The sequence below is a fragment of the Colius striatus genome, chromosome 2, assembly GCF_028858725.1.
Source record: "Colius striatus isolate bColStr4 chromosome 2, bColStr4.1.hap1, whole genome shotgun sequence".
Taxonomy (NCBI): Eukaryota; Metazoa; Chordata; class Aves; order Coliiformes; family Coliidae; genus Colius; species Colius striatus.
The window spans coordinates 88698390-88719875 of NC_084760.1; the positions used below are offsets into that span (position 1 = coordinate 88698390).

General features: G+C 39.3%; 1 protein-coding gene across 2 annotated transcripts in view; it reads right to left on the reverse strand.

Moving 5' to 3' along the window:
- PTPN14 (protein tyrosine phosphatase non-receptor type 14) overlaps nt 1–21486 on the reverse strand; it is a 118787-nt gene that overhangs the window by 55685 nt on the left and 41616 nt on the right. For both annotated transcript variants that reach the window (XM_061991420.1, XM_061991421.1), the window contains exons 2-3: nt 20166–20489; nt 13044–13213 (exon numbers count right to left, since the gene is read on the reverse strand). In XM_061991420.1, coding sequence (XP_061847404.1) covers nt 13044–13213; nt 20166–20339 — 344 coding nt within the window. In that variant the 5' untranslated portion in view covers nt 20340–20489. The remainder of the gene's footprint in view (nt 1–13043; nt 13214–20165; nt 20490–21486) is intronic.

Below are 21486 nucleotides of genomic sequence, written 5' to 3' on the forward strand. Positions count from 1 at the left end.
TCTTTCTCATTGATTACACAGAAGTCTAGAGCAATGCTCATTCTTGAGGCTTCATCAGGAGAAGCTACATGACTGAGGTGGGATTAGTCTGTGACATAAAGACTATAGGTAGCATATTCCATACCAGTCTGCACTTCCCTGAGGAGAAATTGCTAGTCCTGCTACTGTATCAAGTGGGATGATAAACACTAGCAGAACACTAGCCCCAATTCAGGTAACATATTCATCTGTCAAAAACAGTGCCTTAAACTACACCGGGAGACAAGTCAGAAGCAGCATACCAATCTATGAGGTACACCATAATACTCACTGTGTACACAGTGCTTCTTAATGAATGGGCAACCTCATTCTGCAATGATATACATTGCTATTGCACCTTGAGGGGGGAAAAAAAGAGGTAGTCAAGCACCTTGCAACAGTCTAAATGACAATGGCAGTGAGTGGCACAGTTCACATATTAGAAGAGTTGTGATTCTTTTCATGTTCATTTGAGGCAATGCGTAAAGGATGATGGGCACTTCTGTGACTCAAGCAGCTAGGGATGACAAATGTTTTCCATTTTCCCAACAGAAAATATTGGAAATATTTTTTTTTTTGCCCTAGGGAAAGCAAAATCAGTCCATGACAGTAACTATCTCTATAGCTTTTATACTAAAATTTCACAGAAGAGGGAAAGAACAGACATTGTGTATTCAATAATTTTCAGAATAACTCTCAAACTCCTCACTGTTAGCCACAAGTGATACAGATATTTGCTGAAATAATTCACTCCTTTCCTCTGCCTAAAATTTGACAAATAGTTTCACAAACATGCACAATGCCTTCTCTCTAAAAAGCTTCACTTAATGAGACCGTAATATAAGAGGTTAGAAACAAGCCCTGAAAAGCTGGGCAAGGCCTCGGTTCTGAAATCATAATTGAACTGTTCCTTACTCATAAGTAACCAAGCACCTATTTTGCCTTTACTTCGAACATTTGCATAAAACGAGACGATTTCAATCAGTTCATGGGCATCAAGAGTTTATCTTCTTTTTCTCTTTCTTCTCCTCAATTAAAAAAGCAAAAGGAAGCAGTTCTAGTACCAGTATGTCACTTGTTTGATACTAGAATTCCATGTTCCTAGAATTGTATTAAAATATGGCCTATTTTTAGGCTAACAAATTAGTTCTCACATCTCTTGTATGCTGCTACAAACTAAGTCCTCTGCCCTGTGCAACCCAGAGGGATGCCTGTATATAAGCATTTATATTGGTGTAATGCAACAACACACCCACGAAACTGAACTGCATCAACTATCACACCAAGTGCTTCCAGAGCCTAAATATTCTTACCTATGGCCAATCCCAGTGGGAGACATGACTAACACTGCATAGATGCTCATAGTCAAGCACTCTCGTGCAGTTTGAGACCACTGAAAAGACAATGTAACAGATGCCCTAGAATGCTGCCAAGTTCTCCAGCACACAGTAGCATTCCCATTTGAAAACAATATTGTTCATACAAGTTTTTCAAATGTTTTAACTGCTGCATAGCAAAGCCAAGAATCTACGCTCCTGCCCCTGCTGTTGTTTCAGTTTTTAAGGTACAAGAAAACTTCATCAACTACTAGAATCTCTCTTCAATGCTCTTCCTGGTGTAAGTAGTAAGGGAAACAAAGAAAACATAGATTTTTAAAAAAGGTATCTTTGCTTTAAAGATGTTTACTTTTGGCATATGTGCACCCAGAAATAAAGAGTTACTCTACCCCCAAATTTAATGGAAGTTAATTTAGTTCAACTTATCTTTTCATGCACTGCAGAACATCATGAAGTCTAAATGAAAAATCAAAATTCTGCTTTATGGGAAAGGAAAAAATAAAAATCCCTGTACTTGCTTTTAGTTTTGTCAGTCTGGTGTAAGAAAATGACAATGCACCAATGATCTTTAAGGACCAAAACCCATCAAAACTGATCATATTGAGAGTTATTCCAATAGCCACCACAGCAGAAGCTTCTTCACTAAGTTTACAGAAACCTCCTGACTGAAGCTGAGTCTTTGCTTCAGAGAGAAGGCAACAAAGGTGGCAAGGAACCCTCTGTCCATTGTGGTGACCGCAGCATGCTCTCCCACATTAGGAAATGTTAGACTTGAATTTTAACGCTACAGAATATTATTTCTGCTTAGAAATGAAACTGTAATAAAACACTGACATTTTATATCTCCACATCCTATGTCATGCTTGACAGTCCTTGAGAATAAATACCTAGCTGAAGATTTCTTGTAGAGTCTTCAAGTGTGAGTAGACCTAGATGGGCCAAGTCATATAAACACAACTCCTTCTAACAAATCCTCCAGCTGTGCAAGCAGAAGCTTACTATGTATACACTCATCCTCTAGCCTTAAGACAGTCTGCAGTCTAAAGCCAGCAGGATGCAACTTTCCAAAAAGCTGTCATTTTCATAAGGTTGTTCTATTGTCAATTGCAGGAAGATTTAAAACCACTTTTCAGCACTATTTAAAATAACCTGCAACAAACACACCAGGTGAACAGGAGGACATGTTCAGTACATAAGCAGATGTTCAACATAAACATAGACACAAAATGCATCCTGTTAACAATACAGCTAAGAAAATGCAACCATATGTGTGTGTGGCACTGGGAAATATCGGCTGTCTTGGAGACAGCCAAGGGCCATGAAGAGCAGGACTTAAATAGAAGAGATGCTCCAGGTTATGCCAGTGATCCACGTAGCACGTGTCTATCCCAAACAGTGGTGAGGACAGTTTACTCACAGACTAACAAAAAAGTGGTAAGTGTGAGTCAACCAAACACACACCATCATACACAAAGCAAGCTCTTCACTGATAAAAACAGAAGGTCGGATTTCTAGCCTCAGCACCATTTCAACTGTCAGATATCAGAAAACAAACATATAGGGCCATTCAGAAGGTTTTCATTTCCTTGCAGGAAGGTAGAAGACCCTCTCCTGCATAAGAAGTTGGCTAGACCTCCAAAGCAAGTTTCAAAGTGCTTCATTCCTTCTCTAAAATGTCCTAAATACCAGGTTTAAACATCCTCACAGAACTTAAGCTTTTCTTTCTGGAATTAAAGTTCAATCCTGACTGTCCTGCACAATTCAAGACATATTTTTCACATGGTGGTTTGCAGTTGCATCCTAATCATAAACAGTTACTTCCTCTGATGATCAGGAACAGGACTCAAGGAAATGGAATGAAGCTGTGTTCAGGAAGTACTTAAAGGGGACTTGTAAGAAAGCTGAGAACAAACTTTTTAGCAAGGTCTGCTGTGATAGAACAAGGTGTAATAGTTTTAAACTAAAAAATGGTAGACTCAGATCAGATATACGGAAGACAGTTTTTACAATGAGAGTGGTAAAACAATGGAACAAGTTGGCCAGATAGATCGTAGATGTCTCATTCCTAGAAACATATTAGGTCAGGTTGGATGGGGCTCTGAGCAACCTCACCTAATTGAAGATGTTCCTGCTTATAGACTAAATGACCTTTAAAGTCCCTTCCAACCCAAATCGTTCTATGATTCTAAGTTCAGATTGGACATTAGGAATAGGTTCTTCATCAAGAGGGTGGTTGGCCACTGAACAGGGATGTGGTTACCTGAATCACTTCTGGTTCTCAACTGTGGTAAAAGCCATCAACATTCCTCACTCCTAGTAGGAGTTCAAAAGAGCTGCTCAGTGTTCAATGCAAGCTCAGGCCACCTAAGCAAGGTACAGGCACAGAGGATGGCTCCAACAACACACATGCCTAGCTAGACAGGAAAGGAAGGGATCAAGTGTGTTTTCCCAAGGCATAGAAGGATTCAAGCTGGTCTACCTAAGACTAGAGAGGAACGTCCGGCAAGGTGTTTAACTGTTGTATTTTTATCATATGAGAAGAGTGGAAATGTAACCTTTGCTGCCATTTAAAAGGGCCCAATGAAAAGTCTAGATTACTCCAAGGTATTTGTTCTACTAACATTGGACATACAAATCATTCCTAATAGGACAACAAGATGTAAGAATACGTGGCTAAGCCTCCTACCATAAATTAAGTACTACTTCCACAGGATCAGATGCAAGTGTGATATTGCCTAACATCAAGACATTCCTGTTGCAACATTTCTACCCATCACAGCCACTGCCTTCAATATACTAAAGCAAGAATTCAGGCTGAAGTATCCAATACTGTATTTACAGTTATGCAACACTGTTTTTTAGAATTGCTACATGTGTAGTGCCCTAAAACACATATGAAATCACATTCACTTTCTGGTCTAAAAGCACAGCATAATGCAATAGATTAGATCTAGGCGTCAACAGTTTCTTAAAATATCTGGCACAAAGAGCTCTGCTTTCAATAACCAACACACTGAGAACAAGCTCCCCATTCACTGAAGTCAGCTGGGAGGAGAGTTTGGCCTCCTCAGCAAATTATTTTATAAACGGGGAATTAATGCTGAATCTTAGGTCTGCCTTGAAGGTGTTCTTATTTTTAAGTCAAAGTTTAAACATCCAGCAAAATACACCTCCAAAAAGAACCAACTTAGGAATATTACTGAAAAGCAAAACAATACATACACTGCAATAATATGAACATAAGAAGACCCAAGCAAATACTGCACATTATTTGTTGTTGCTGTCCTCTAAAAACAACATTAAAGCTAATTAAATATCGGCTTGTTTACAACAAGGCAGGTTACATGCCTAATGTGTGGTTTTGTATGCTGCAGTAGCCACTAATATTAAGAAAGTCTAATAATGAAAACAAAACAATAAAACCATCAAAGGAACACCAGAATGCAAATATCCCAGACTGTCTAAGCCTGGGTGGCCTCCCAGAGCTTTTAAGACTCATTCACCTTGCATCCAGAGCTGCTTCCCTGCATGGGCTACATGAGCTCCTAGGCAGCAGCTGAGGTGGTTGAGAGCATTGCTGTTTAGTCCCAAATTCCTGCAGTTGGAAGGAAAGGAGAAAAGAGAGAAAAAAACCAAAATCCAAGCTACGTCAGGACTTATTCACAGTTTTGTCCAACAGAACAGAGCTGAGATCCCTTGGGACTCTAGACTCCCTGGGGGTTCCCAATTACTTCCACCTAGCAATGAATCCCAGAGGCTGCCTTTCTTCCAGCCTTGGGAGATATGGTACGGGGTTCCAGTCATGAGACTATTAGCACTGGGACCACTATCAAGACTAGGATCTGTAGGGTCAGGCAGGTTGGGAATTGCAGTCTAACTAAAGCAGGATCCTGTTCCAGAATAAATTTCTTTGCCTCCCATCTATTTGTATGGTCTCAGTCCAGACTTCCTTCTGCTTCCTCCGGGACACCCCACCAGAACATCTCATAAATATTCTTATGAATATGACATTTACGTAGGTACTTGTCCTAACTCTTTTTTACTGTATTTCACAATAAATCACTTGATATTAATTATTTAGTTAAAAAAAGGAAAGAATTAGAACCATCACATGTAGGTTAGTTGGCATCTTATGCCACTTCTCAGTTGTTCCACATCATTCCCCTGTAAAAATTATCCTGTAATTTGACTCTCCATCTAAAAACAAAAGGTTTGACAGGATTCATGACATGAAATTACCCTCCATTTCTAAGGTCTGCTGTTCTGACAGAACATCCTGTCCTTTTCTGTTTGTTTCATAAAACTTCCATGTATAACAGCAATTGTCTTAATTCACGTGAATTATTTTAAATTACAGTCCATTGACCTACAGCAGAAATATGAAATACATAGAGAACATATATAATTATAACCTTGTAAATATTTTCTTAGAAAAAGGCTCTACACTGGTTTATGCCATTCAAGGATCCAGCCCAATGTCAGAAACAAAGAGACGAAACAAACACTTTTTAACTGAAAATAGTTAAAAACGTGGGACTGTTTTGATCATTAAGATCATATTTGTGTTGAAGAGAATAGTCTCACTTCTTAAGTGAAGAGGTGTATCATCCTTTCAGTTGAGGAAACCACATAGCTCTTTGCAGTGCCAAGAGAGGGCTGTATGCCATGGGCTTTCCTGCCTGGTGTGAGCAGAGCTGCTCTGTAAGCATGGCACAGCTGGTCAGCACATGCACAGTAGTTATGACATTTCCCAGAAAAGAGGGTAGTGAAAAAGTGGTTGCATTAATTTCTCTGGAAACTACATAGCCTGCTCCCAAATACAGTATTTCCAAGAGAGCAGGCACGGTCTTCAAACATGTGCTGGGAAGTACACCATAAACATGAAGTGACAAAAGTTCTTGGGAAGAGACAAATCTGGACAAGGCAGTAAAGCCTTCATTGCTTGAAAATGGAACTTTTTTTCCCCACTCATTTGCACCAGTAATACTGAATGGTTAAAACCTAACTTAAAACTCCAGGTGTGGGAGACCAAACTCTATTTTTTTGTTTTTTAAACACTCCACCTTCCTACTTGTCATATATCACTCAGTTCTTATTCATTTGCCAAATCATCCAATTTAACCACACATCTCTCTTCTCAGCCTATCCTGTGTGATATTTCTCTATCTTCATTAAAAAAACCCCCACAAACACAAAAAACTCCACCAAAACCAAACCAACAACACAAACATGAATGTTGCTGAATTTTTAAGAAGCATTGGCTTTAAAAAAATCCTACACGCCTACCAGAGGTATATTGATAAGAGCGGCCACACAAACTGTAACAGTTCATCACTTCAGGTAAGCATAGTCAGTGCTGACCTAAACAAATCAAGCTGTACATGTCATGCTGCGTTTTTTTTCTGACACACTGTGATATACAAAACACTAATTTTGGACAATGAAGTCAGTGTAATGTTCAAATCAACTACCATGAACTCACAGGTATATATAGACTTCTCAGTCACAAGCTGCAGGTGTGACCAAGCAAGAAAAGCAAAGCAGCCTCATGTACCTTACAACCTTAACAGTCAAGAGACTTTCACCACATCACTGACCTTGCCACAAAACCAGGCTGGCACTGGATGTTATGTGATATCCACCCTTAACACAGCAATTAAAAGCATCATATAAAGATAGCAGTGACTGGTACAAAACTCCAGCTGATTGGACTTGTATTAAAAGCTAGCAAGACAGGAGGATGTGAAACTTTAGCTGTTAAGTAAAGGAAAGCAGACTAAAAGCAAAGATAAGCTCAAGCAGGCGAGACGTTTAAGAAGGACTTTTTCTGAGTGGAAGGAAAAGAAGTCCAGAGTTTCTTTAAAAAAAATTTAAAAAAAGAAAAAAGAGATTTGCCAGAACATTGTTCCCTGTAAATATGAAGCAGTCAAACCCTATTTTTTCACCCCTTCTACTTGATCCTTACATGATTTTAAAATTAGTCCTAAGAGTCTGTAACTCTGTATGTTTTAGAAGAATGTCTGTTTAAAAATTCCTCACCTAATACCTGACAAAAAAAAAAGAAAGAAAGGAAAAGAGCAGAATTGTGAAGAAGAAACATTTCTTTAAAAGACAAAGAGAAGAAAAAATCTACATGAAATAGTGAAGGAAAGGGTGAGGTGGCAAAACATTGGAGGAAGTATATGTTCACTTAGTTAAAAGGACAATAAGTTTGAGGCTGATTTGTCACAGCCTGTCCAGAAAAGGAGCCTGGCAGCCACAGGCTCTAATTTTCGACCTGCAAACACATTCATTCCCACACTTTACAGGTGCAGCCATCGCATTCTGAACACTCCGTATTTCCTTTCACATGAAAGCTGTACAAGATGTTCTTCAGGGAAAATGCAAAGCTGATAGCTGAACCTGGGGCAAAAGCCCAATGCAGCACAGTGCAGATGCTGGAATACTTCCCCCACCTTAGAGTTGTGCATACCAGACCTACCGTGCACAGTACCATAGGGACCATGCCCCTCTGATGGCACACAGATTAGGAACTGCTTTCATTTCTCAGCATTATATCCTCCTAATTTGCAACAGCACCAACACCATTGGATATTACTGGGTACAGAGCACATAAGATACTGAAGGCTGCTTCCAAGGAAGAAAAAAAAAAAAAGAAAACCAGACCAAAGCACACCTTCATTCCTTCACAGGAGGCACATTGGTGTCACATGCAAAGATACAGATATTGTAGGGAGGTAAAACATAACTTCAGTTTTCCCTTAGAATGGTAACAAAACAAAACAAAAAAAAAAGCACCATGGCTTGTGAGACATTCATGTAGAAAGCAGCATCGCACGCACATTTTCAAAAAGCCACAAGAGTGTGTGGGTTCTCTGTTTTTGGAACAAGAGCACAGTGAAAGCAAGCTTGTTTACTTTAGACACTGTACAAAGACTTATTTTCTTTAAATAAATGGTTGAAAGGATGCCTCCCCTCTGAGGAGTTAGCAGAAAATAAAAGGCAGATTTATATTTCTAATCTATGCAAATATCCACTCTACAGGGCATCACAAAGACTGCTTTATATCAGACAGTATGCGGATCCCAGGTGCTTTAAATATGCCAAAAGCATGCACAGCATCTCCACCTGTGATGGCTGCTCAAAGAACAGCTGGAGGACTAAAAAGAAGTTGTCTAAGTAGCCTTCCACCAAAAATGCCTTTTGCTCATGTGCTAACCCCCATACCCTCAACCCAAATGGCTCCTGCTGTCAAGCCCAGAAAGACTTTCTTTGGTTGGTTGGTTAGGATTTGGTTTTTTTATTTGGTTTATCACAAATTCTTCTAGAAATTTGCAAACTATAGTAACAGCAACATGGTAAAACTCTTACTGGTATCTTAAGAAATTACTGTGGGGCTTTCATTCCCCCTGGAAAATGTCTGTAGAACTCAGTGGGGGTAGAGTACCAGTACTGGAGGTGGGAGAGACACTGAAGTCACTGAGATCTTGCAGAAGACGGGATTAAGATGGGAGCCTTAACCCCAGACAAAAGGACCAGAGTAGAAAGAGTAGGAGAATAAGAGGAGTAGAAGATAGGAAAAAGTTCTCCTAGGGAGAAGGCCCAATGCCAAGAGTACAGTGCTATTACACTGAATGGAAGTTATAGCAATAACATTTATTTAATTGCCATTACCAAAAAGAAGAGACAGGTAGTCTACAGTTGGTGGCTGCTTTGTGTACGTTTCCCTAGGACACCTGAAGGAAAATTCTGTCACCATCACAAAACACAGCTGTCCTGAGAAGTCTCCCCATTTGCACTCAATCACTAACTGATTTTGATTCATAAGACTGATGATGCCCTACTACTGTTTCTTACACCCTGTCTTAACTTTCTTTGAAGAGAAAAAAAAAAGTGACCACACTACTAACGTTTACATCATTAAGCAAACATCAATTTTGTAAAAAAAGAAGTGAACAACTGAAGTCACAGAGTCAGATTTGACCTACTAAAACAATTAATGTGTCTCTCAGATGACACTCCGCTTTGGCTTTTCTTGCAGGCCTCAGAGGCTGACTTCACAGAGCTGTTGGTTAGATAGACTGCTCTGGCAGTCTTGTCTTTTAATTTTCCTTCTGAAGGATCCCACAGGCCTTTCCTTCTCCTATTATCACAAATACCTCTTAAAAATTAACTACAGGCACACCACATTAAGTCACAGCTGTGCTTGTCTTTAAGACAGGTGCCTAAAGCTCTATAGGTCCTCAAAAACCAGTTACATGGACAACCCAGGTAACCTACTCAGCCACTCGATACCCATCCATAAGTTTTCAAATGATGAGGTCATTTGGGCACAAACTGAAATACACAAAATTCCTTCTAAACACAGAACCCCTTTCTTTGTTGCAAAGGTGATTAAACACTACAACAGGTTACCCAGGTAAGGTGTGGAGTCTCTCTGTCCATAAATATATTCAAAACCCAATGTAACCCAATGTGCCCTTGTGGCCAAGAAGGCCAATGGCATCCTGGGATGCATCAAGAAGAGTGTAGCCAGCAGGTCAAGGGAGGTGGTTCTTCCCTTCTACTCTGCCTTGGTGAGGCCTCATCTGGAGTCCTGTATCCAGTTCTGGGCTCCCTAGCTCAAGAGGGACTTCTGGAGAGAGTCCAGCACAGGGCCACCAAGATGATCAGGGGACTAGAATGTCTTTCATACAAGGAAAGGCTGCAGTAACTGGGGCTGTTTAGTCTAGAGAAAAGGAGACTGACAAGAGATCTCATTAACAATACAAATATCTAAAGGGTGGGTGTCAGGAGGTTGGGGCATCCCTTTTTTCTGTTTTATCTAGCAACAGGACAAGGGGTAATGGGATGAAGCTGGAACACAAAAAGTTCCATTTAAATATAAGAAAAAACTATTTCACTGTTCAGGTGAGGGAGCCCTGGCACAGGCTGCCCAGGGAGGGTGGGGAGTCTCCTTCCTTGGAGGTCTTCAAGACCCCACCTGGACACGTTCCTATGTGACCTGATCTAGATTGACCTGCTTCTGCAGGGGGGTTGGACTAGATGATCTCTAAAGGTCCCTTCCAACCCTACCATTCTATGATTCTATGAACATAGTCCTGGAGTAATCTCTAGGAACACTGCTACTTGCACTTAGCTTCAGCAAGTTATTTGACACTCCCACATCATACTTCTGAAGGACAGCTCTGACTTCTTACAAGAATACTATTCTACTTCTCTCCCAGCATGGCACATACAGACCTTGGATTATTTTCCTTCTTCACAAAGACAGCACATGAGGTTCAAGGGACTGCAGTCACTGGGACAACAGAGGAATATTCAGTTCTGGACAAATCTCTCAAAACCAGCTATCAAAACAGAGGCAGAGTAAACCATCTCAGTAAGCCAATTCCTTGCTTCCTGAATACCTGTGGATTACGTTGTTTGCTGAATATTCTCAGACTTTTCATCATCTTCAAGGAATACTAATCAATCCTGGAAATTCTGAAGTCCACAATTAACTAAAAGCTTGGACTAAGGGACAAGTTTCACTTCAAGCTCCAAACATGGCCAGTCAAGCTCAATGCTAGAGCTAAATTTAAAAGGTAACAAGTTCACTGCTAGCAGTGCTGTCACTGGCTTTGCAGTTTCACACTTTGGTGATGGTTTTGCTTTGGGTCTGAGTTGGTTTGATAGCAGGGGTTCTACAGATGGAGATGAGATGTCTAATCACAAGTTTTGCATTTCAGACAGATTTGTCATTTGTATGTAAATATCAAACACATAGTCACTGAGTGGGCGAGTCTAGTGCCTACCTCACCATCACATGTAATCCTGTCATGATCAAGCCTAATCCTAAAAGCAGCCAGTCTCAATTTCAAAACAAATGTTTACCAAGAGCAAACAAAGCAAAAAAAAAAAAAAAAAATCTACCACACCCCTTCCCATCTATCCATCTAATCACACTTCACAGTAAGCCTCTGTCCTTTTTATTCAAGAGTCATCCATGTCCCTAGTACTATTGCTTCAAATATGAAATTTACTCCATCTTCATAGAATTGCACAGTTGAAGGTTTGTTGCCATCACATCATCTACAGTGAAGCAATTCCACTTCAGGAAACAAAAACTGAGATCCATTAGTAAGTCACTAGATTTGCTAGAGACATTTAAAGAATTGTAAGAGGCACTTAGACTGTAGCTTATGTTATCAATCACTTCAGAAAGAGAAACTGAATTCAGCAGCTACTCCAACTGAGAGTGCTGTGAAGTTCAATTGTCACTGAAATGTTTTGTTATTACCAACCTGGGCAGAATGAGCAAATACACCGCTGCAGGTGAGCTATGAATGAGCAATCAGCACTGCAGTCTGCAGTTTGAAAAGGTAACAGCATCCAAGTAGCTACAATGATTCCTTGAATACACCTAGGCCAGGAAGGGGCGGACAGAAGTAAGCAACAGAACATTTCAAGCATTCTGACTGGATGTTAAACAATTCTGAAGGAAAAGGTACGAGGCTTCACTCTCCCAGTGCATACAAAGCAGGAACATATAGATACAGACCAGCATCGATGTTCTGTCTGTTCCCAAGGAAATTTCAGTTTTGTGATGCTTTCAGCTCACTGTTTGGCAAGAATTCTGCATATAAAGTAGTCAGCGGACTGCTTAACAGCTGTCATTTTAAGACTTTTACATCCTACCAAAGTCAATTCTCCAGTTGTGTTATGAAAAAAAAATCCTTCAAAATATACAATCTGCAATATGAAAAAAACCCTCACATCTTGTGCCCCTCCTAGAATTAAAGTCACTCTTTCTCCACTATTTATACATCTCTTTTAGACATGATGACCATCTAATGAATTTCAGGCTTGGAGCAACAGAACATTTACTTCACTCACCCATTTATTCCAGGTTTTACCTCTAGTTGGGGTGATGCAACTTTACTCTAGACCAGATAAATAATTTTGGTTTAAAACAAAACAAGCCCACTCCTTTCTGGGTGAGGTGGGCTTTTTTTTCCTCCCTTAAAAAAAAAAAAAAAAATTAAACAAAGCACAGATGTGCAAAAACCACACAGTGATGTGGTTTACAAGAATAGCCCCTCAAAACAGTCGCATTGTTCCAACTGCAGCACATGGCTCTGAGTAAGAGTAATTTCCACTGAAGTTGTCTGCAAAGGTGCACCATGATCATAATTAAAGGACTAATACCCACTAACCATTTTAATCCTTTTGTGAAGCGTAAGGGGAAAAATGAGGTGTGGGATGGGCAAAACCCAGAAAAGATGCCAAAGTTCACTTTGAGCAAAGCACAGGTAGACAGAAGAATGATGAATTAAAACTGTATTTACAGGTCCTCTGTTTATGGTTTCCTTTTAATGAGTAGAAGGTGACAGAAAAAACAGTACAGTCATGAAGGTCCCTTTTAAAATTCATATCAGGTTTTTAAACATGCATCTAATATTCCATTTTTGTTTCTGGAGTTGGTTATGCACGATAATTCACCAATATTGCTTTTTTTTTTCTCCTCTCATTTCCTCAAACAGATGTAACCAAGTGGTGACTTCTTTCACTTTTTGCCATTTGGGAAATCATTAGAAAAAGAAAGAAACACATGATACCTGAGAAAATAGTAAAGGCAGAAACAGAGCAACTGTCTGTTCTCTCTCAGCTATACCACAATAGTGTGAATAGAGGGAAACTACATACCTCGTTACCTCCTGCTGCAGTCGGGAAACACTCGGCACATAGAACATCACCCCAAAGAAAAGCAAAGGCTCATTGGCAAATTTGTCCAGCTGCTTCTTCAGAGGCTTTTCCAGTTCAACCCAGCGGGCTTGCTGGCTCTTACTGAGAAACCAAAGGCCGAAGTAGTGCGTCTAGATAAAGAAACAAAAGTGTCAGTTTACCTTTTTCAGCTATACCACACACACAGTCCCAGACACAAATGCAAATAAGATGGCACTGTGTAAATTTTTTCCATATGCAAAAATCAGAGTGATTAATTTTTTTAGTGCTCTTCTTTATTTTTAAGATAATCTTGAAGACAATGACAAATTAATGCAAGATGATATACTTCATGGAGCACTATCTGCCCCTTACCTCTCTTCCACATGCATATTAAAGAGCTCTACCTGACATTATGGCACAGGTAACATAAATGATTTACAGAAAGTGTCTGAGTCTTTGTTTTCCTTTACATCTGTGCCTCGTGAACAGACATCAAACACTAAGTCTGAATCAAAGCTCAAAGGCTTGATGCAACTTTGGATCAGGCACACTACAGGCAAAGGACAATGACTCACAGAACATAAACTCACAAGCATATGTCAAAATATATCTACCAATACCAGAACCAGTATCTACCAATATTATCTACCCAATACAGAACATTTCCTTTTTCTTTTTTTTTTTTTTTTTAGTGCATTCACAAGTTTTTTTATGATGGACAAATCTTATACTCAAAATGTGCATCACACACACCACTTGTTTGCTCTAGGCTCTCACAGAAGTATCAGGTTGAAAATCTCAGTTATTTCCTATCCTGTGTAAATCTCAATGGTTGCAAGTACCTCCTGTATAAAGCCTCAAGAAACTGTTGCTGATGGAGAATAATTAACAAAGAACAGTGTGCAGAACTAGAAGTCCAAATAATACAAACTGGTAATAAGGAGCTGAAAGAATAGCCAATCCATCACAAAGGATTCTATTGAAAAGCCCTTAAGCCACTGTATTAAACACAGTGACCTAATGCTGCTCACAAATACACATTATAATTAACAGAAAATACAACAACTACGGATCTAAAGAAAAGGTGAAAAAAACCATTAATGTCTAGCAAAGGAACTAATCCATCATTTGCTTCCAAATCTGACTGTAGCCCTAACTGTGAAGTTCATATCAACAAGTTTTTATTCAGTGTTTCAACTGATAGCAACTGGAGATCTCTAGCAATGCATTCAATATAAAATACCACTCTGGAATGAATGAAACAGAAACTGGGAGTGGAACTTTCATGGACTTCAGGTAGACTTAGGATCTGAAAGTGGTATCATTACTATTCCCACATATTTCTCTCATTTCATTACATTTTCTTCGTGCTTAATCCAACTGATCCCCTATTCTATTAAAACTGTCCAGTAGTTTCTATCAGATTAGAGTAACTCCAAGTCAAATAAAATACTTTGTTGCTATAGCTTAATTTACCTGGACAACAGCCTTTCCACAGGCAGTCACAATCCTTTATACATAGCACAACATTTTAAATAAAGATACTCAAGATAAATAATATAACCAACCCTATTTGTTGTTTCATAAAGCTTTCATATGAATTGCCTTTAATTTGCCATAAATTTTGAATATATTAAACAACCATCAAGATTCTACCAACTGGATTTCCTAGATGTTCCTGCTTTTATACCAAAAGTCTTCAGAAGTAGCAAACAAATTGCAACCATTACACTTTGCAAAACCCATCATCAACAGCCCGTTTCACTCTGGTAAAGGAGACTTCTCTAAAAACCATTGCATGAACCATAACTTAGCATACAATATAAGGGAAACAAATACAATATTGAAAAACTAAAACACTTAGAAATGTCAACAAGCTAGCAAGGGCAATGCTGCTCCAAATATTTTCTAGCTGAGGGCATGCAAAAAAGAATCATATGCAAAAACTCTGAATTAGAGTGCAGGTGTATTTACTTTATGTTCTCATTACATGCATATTTTTCATTTTGGAGATGATCCAGGGTAGCATTTAACTAAGGTGATAACTAATTCAACTTGATTCCCCAATTAAGACTGAAAAACCTGTAGTATAGCTAAAACGTTGCTCACTACTTCCTCTTTAAGCTCAGTTTGGTACAGTGAAGAGAAGCAGGTTTTTTTTGACAAGAATCAATGTAATGTTTCCTTCCAAAATTGAGACATATCTTCAATAAATCAGTCAATCCAGGACACAAATAAATCAGGAAATCATCAATCTCCCATAGAATAAACTACACCAAAACTAACCCGTTTACATGTTTACTCTCTCTCTCTGTAGTCATCACTGGATAAAAAGTTCTGACAAGCTCACCATGATATCAATTAGATTAAAGTGAAGGTGGAAGGGACAGTGGAGATAGCAATGAAAAGAATTCATGTAAAGACAGAAGAAAAGCACAATAATTTTACCACTTAATAAGGGTAAACCTTTAACATACAAACCTGAAAATTACTGCAGGGCAGCTCATCCTCAGAAAGAAACAGTGCAGAGCTCTGAAAACCAATCTTCCTTGTTAATTTAAAAGTAAACATTCGTATCACCTAGCACCCAAACTAGATGAGGGGATATAAAAACAGGATCTTTTTTTCTATGAGGAGTTGACTGAAAACTAGGTAGATTACAAAAGCTGGTGTGTTTCTCCAAAGTTAACCACTGACTTCACTCAGTTTTGATGAAATCAATATCTACACTGACACCTGACAGGGTGTGAAGTAACACAGGCTGCTCTAGTAGATCCATCACCAATCAAACTAGTAAAGAAACTGAATGATGCTCACTTCTTAAAAAAAAAAAAAACAGACTGGTGATACACACTGACAGCTTTTCATAATGCTAAATGCATGCACATACATCCATTCTGAAGACAAAGTGCTTCAGTGGTCTGTTTAATCTGCATGTACACAAAGACCTCTGTTAGAAAACAGTTCACGCTGATTTTCTCTCAAGGTTTTAAAATTTGTTTTACCTACTACATGTGACTTCATACATGGTACAAGGAAACTGGTTTACACTCCTCCAGGAACTGTGGTCCTCTGCTAAAGCAGCAGACAAGAACCAGAGCATCCGGACACCCTAATGACACTGTGTGAAAAGGTGGTCCCTGAAATAGGGCATGTCAGAAACAAAAACTGGATACACAAAACCTGCTCTGAGGAGTCTTAAATGAGATGACATTATAGCTGCCAGTTCAAGAAGCAACGTACTCATTTTGGACTTGGACTTAGCTATACACCCAAGTCTGGAATTACTCCTGCCTTTATGTTAGGCAAAAAGAGTAGAGTTGTCAACAACAGGAGGTGACAGGCACTTACTAAACCAGCAAATCCCATTCAAAAGGATCCAACAAGACAGGCCTGGTGTTTATTAAAGCATCTGGTTAAGTGGCCAACTAAGTATTTATCCTTGAAAAAGAGACAGAGTTCCAGCTCCTCCAGGCAAAAGGCATTAAACCCTGCTATCCTGGGGTGCTCGCACAGAGGAGAAGGCAGCATTTATGGCCGCTGGGTTCTCCTAGAAGGTCTCTTGTCCACGCACTGCCTCTACCCTACTCCAGCTCTGCCAGCAAGATGAGTCAAACCAAGCCAAATTTCAAGCTAATCTGGCTGCCCAACACAGGTTTTCAGTTGTGCCCTACAAGAAGGTGACAATTTCTAGGGCAAATAAACCAAAAGGTCAGAATGGTGGCAAACAGCCACCTCTGTGCAGCAGTCAGTGTCTACCAGCAGTCCTTGGCCCTCCATCCTCCTTCCTGCTTTGGTTTGGGTTTTGCAGAATTGTAGTGATGAAGGTAAAACTGTGAAATTCATCTCGAAAGAATAATTTTGACTGGAGAAGGACCTTGACAACACACACCTCCTTCTCTGCCCCCCACTACAATACATTAGAACATTCCATTTTCAAGCTCTTTATCATTTTAAACAATGAATTAAGGAGGATAAAACCCCAAATCTGTCTCACAACAGATTTGTAAAGGTTAGTCTGCTATTTCAAGCAGGTTCACTTATTCTCACTTGAAGGGGAAAATGCCATTATATTGGGGGAAAAAAAATCCTCTTTATAATCTGCGCACATACATACAGGATTATAAAATGAAATTTCTGACCTTGTCTTTCCTCTTTTTGGTTTCCTCCCCGCCTCTCGTCTTTACTTTTTACATAATGCTGACATAAGAACTCATTTTATTTGAAGTGACAACTGTTCAACTAGAAGACCTGATGCTTTGTCAAGAGCTTTGCTGAAAAGGATAAAATCAGATTTTACAGTAGTTACATGGTTACACTTTCTACTGACCTATTCCTGAACCCTGACTCAGTCAGGGAGGGAGTTGCATTCCCCAGAGATCAAATAGAAATATGCATAATCCATTAGATACCGTTTCTTAGTCATGTGTGGTAAAATGATCGACAGTCCTTTACAACAATACATAAAGTAATCTCAAAGTGGTTTGCTTTTTAGGAGGGTAGGGGTGGACAGTTTTTTGTTTATTTTTAAGAAATTGGTTTGAGTGAAACATGGATGCATTTCTAACAGAAAGGTAAAAGTGAGGGTACACCTGCGACTTCTTTAAGCATAAGACCGAACTAAAATATCAAACAAAAATTGAACTTTACTTTTAAGAGAACATTTATTCTTATCTGAGATTGCATGGAGGAAACAAAAAGGATTTTAGTACTTTTTTTTTGCGAGGATGGGATTTAATGAAGCTTATTTTCTTCCTTACTTGTACATCATAGTTTGCTGATCAGGATTTCTAAGAAAAGGCATTTTCCAGTTGAAGCGTTTGCTACATTTGGGGAATTTAAAAAGTTTCTCTCCAACATGGACACTTGCAAAGTCCACTGTACACTTAAAGGTCTTCTCTGCTCAGCTATCAAGTTGCAGAAATCTTGTAGAAATTTGAGCTTTGTCAAAGCATTTTTGACCCTTCTATAGGATTTGATAGGCCAGCCAAATAAACGATGGTAAGCCTAGAGATGAATGGAGACAGTCACCAGATGAATGCAACAGACTCATTTTCCTACAAATTGTGGCAGGAAGACTAGAAGGGCAGTAGAACTGAAATTGGTGTCTGAGTGAAAGGACAACATACATCATCAGGCATCCTCAAAGCTTGCTAGCTCAAATTATTCCTCATGAAACAAGCAGAATAGGCTACAGGGAGATCATCTCAGACTTGGTAGAAGCTGGTAATTCTCTTGCCTCCTAAACATTCAAAACAGGAATGGATGTTACCAGAATCAATCACAAAAAGAGATTTAAAAAAAAAAAAAAAAAACAAAACAAAACTCCAAACAACTTCTGTCAGAAAAAATACTGCACTGTTGAAATCTGAACTTCCCAAAATCAGTGCAACACTGCCAAAACTTTGTTTAGAAAAAAAAACGTGGGGAGGGTGATGAAAGAAGGGGAAAGTGTTCCAATAACATCAAAGCATTCTCTTCTGTGTTGTTGAAATATTTTTTATCTTGAAACACAAACTTTTTGTGCTGACATATTTCTTTTTGCTCAACAAATAATTTTGAAAATAAAAAAAAAAAAATAAAATCAAAGCAATAGAAAACCCTGATGAAATTAAACAGTGACCAAAACAACTTCCTTTGCTACTCTAACATCCTATCTCTTTCTCTCTGGAAAATTTTGAAACTTTGGGCTTTGTTCCAAAGTGGAACAAAACACATTCTGAAATCACAAAATGCTTTGTGGAAAAGAATGCTAACCTGCTGACAGAGCTATTGTTCACAAAGGCAGGTGAACCTTCAGAAAGAATCATTAGGCCCCAGAGTTCTACTGCACCAACTAGATAAGCCCACAAGGAATATGACGAGAATCACTTAGTTCATTTCACTCTTCCTGCACTGGATGGAAAGAGAACAACCTAACCTCTCTGCAAGGACACCCTAAAGCCTCACCATCAGAAATTAAAAACAAGAAAAAAAGAGTAATTACTGGAAAATCTTCACCTCTGGAAGGAAAGAGGGAAGATGACTACTAAAATCCACACTAAAAAAAGATTTCAATTGTGAAAAATCACTATGCAATATTCTGACTGCCCTACTCCTGCCTGCACTTTCTCCTGCCTATTCTGCACACACACAGAGTGAGTTTTTTCTCTCATTCTTTATCATTATTGATGTAGAAAAAGGTGGCTTTGTTTAGTTTTCATCTGCACTGGTTATTTATATGCTACTATTAAAAAGAGCCATGGATCAACATACGTAAGATACTGCAAAGATTGTTAGATTTCTCATCTGTTCTTACAGCAAGCATCAGTCAGGTTTGTCATGATAATGTGGCAATTTCTGGGCAGTGGTTTCCAACTTGTGATTTACAAAAGCCTAGAAGCATGCAGGACACACACAGAAGTCCACAGAAGGTAAGTAGGGACAGTTCATTTGTGCCGTGTATGTTGGAGAGGTATTTCTAAAAAAGTCTCAACATTCAAAATAACCACCGAACAAAGGTAGAAAATAAGACTGGCTATCTTCAGACTTTTCAGAATCATTTGGAATGTAAAAGAAGCCTTTCAGAGTTTTAGATGTCAAATACTTCAGTTAAGGACAAGGAAGAACAAAACCGATAATCCTCAAACTGTTACTAGTTGCTCCTGATAGTAATACCGCTGTTGCCTCTTTCAGTATGTTAGTAGCAAGAATATATTTACACGAGGGTAGCTATTTAAAAGTCAGTTCGCTCCTTCCCACTGCCATAATTCAACCAGCAGTTTTGGCAAAACCAGTGTTACATGCAGGTAAAAGTTAGTGTTAACTTGGTCCTTGGCATCCAAATTCAGAAACTAGCACCCAACACTTTCTAAAAAAAGAAGAAACCTCGTCTTCATATTACAAAGAGTTATCACAGCTATGATGAATGAGCAAGAGCACAAAATCCTGAGTGCTGTTCTGCCTTCAGTTTTCGTATGACCAGAATGTGTGTCCAAGCTCCAGCTGCTGATCATGTCTGGCCAGCTCTGAGAATAACACGATTCAAACAAACAGACTGCTTGAGCTAAAAGTGTGTCCAATTATACAATGACAGATGGTCTTTCCCCGGGTTACTCTTACCTCACGTAATTCCAGCCTTTGAGCAACAGCTTCCAAGCACTCCTGCCCCGTGCTCTCTACAGAGAGGGTGCACTCGATCACAGTGCTGTCCAGCAGACGGATCCTTGTCACAAAGCAGTTCTTGCTCAAGACATTGTAGCGTCTGGTCCGTCGCAGTTTCAGCCCAAAAGGCATGGCTGTTAGTCTGGAAGGTCGCCCCTTCCCTGTTCTCTTCTGAGTTAACAGCACACTTGTCGACTTGCCTTGAAGGCTTCTTCAATTGGCACTACTCTCCTCCAGAAATGGAGGTAGCTGTCCATTCCCAGGGTGAGCTTCAAGGGATTCCTGCAAAATACATACAAATAAGTAGAGCTAAGCGTGACATAAGCTGTTCCTAAAGACCAGTGGAAAGGACAAAAAGCTTAGAGGGAAAGTGTCACATTTAAAATAAACACCTCCACATATAGGATTGCCAGGCACTCACTACATCTCCCAAAGGAACACCTTACTTAACAAGTATTTCAAAATTCTATTTTGGCGCTGAATTTAAAGGCGGGATTTCACTGCGGAATTTAACTGCAAAGCCATTCTTTGAGAAGCTCAGTACAAACAGTAACTCTACAGGACACACATCCAGAGGTGCTAACTCTCCCACCATTACCCCCACCACAGGGGTCTATAACTTAATCTTCAAGTTAAAGTTTTGGTGCCCTCAGGCCAGCTTTGAAAGCTAGCTTAAAAAGCTAAGGAATAGAGGCATTTAAAAGAGGTGCGATTTTGAAAGAATAAAGGCTGGCAGCAGTCAGCAGGAAATGCTCAGCACCTCTGAAAAAAAATCAAACCTAAAGTATGCATGTGAAAGGCAAGAAGCATCCCAGCCAAGCCCTTTCAGAGAAGGCTCCTCTGAGGTAATTCCTGACATTTTGCTCACTTCCAGCTCCAAAGTAATTCTGCATTTCACTCTTTCAGGTGGAATGAGAAACTTCAGGAACACAGCTGTCAGGGACTGGGATAGCACTGGGTGGGAGGAAGACAATGTATACTCTAGATATTGTATCTAATTACTACTCCTAAAATTTATCAGGGACACATACAACTAAGCCAAAATACAAAGTACATTGAAGAACTACAGATACAGAAATAATATCATTTAAGCAGCTATGATGCTCATCTGCATTATCCACTTCTTTTTAAAAAAAGTGTAGTTTGGAGTAGGTTCAAACTAAATCAAAACAAAGAAGTTGCATTGGCATAACCAGCTTTACAATGTCACTTTCTGCAAGCAGATAGGAAAGAAAGAAAAAGCAAATTACTTGCTAGCAAGCCTTCCTGGTTTTATCTG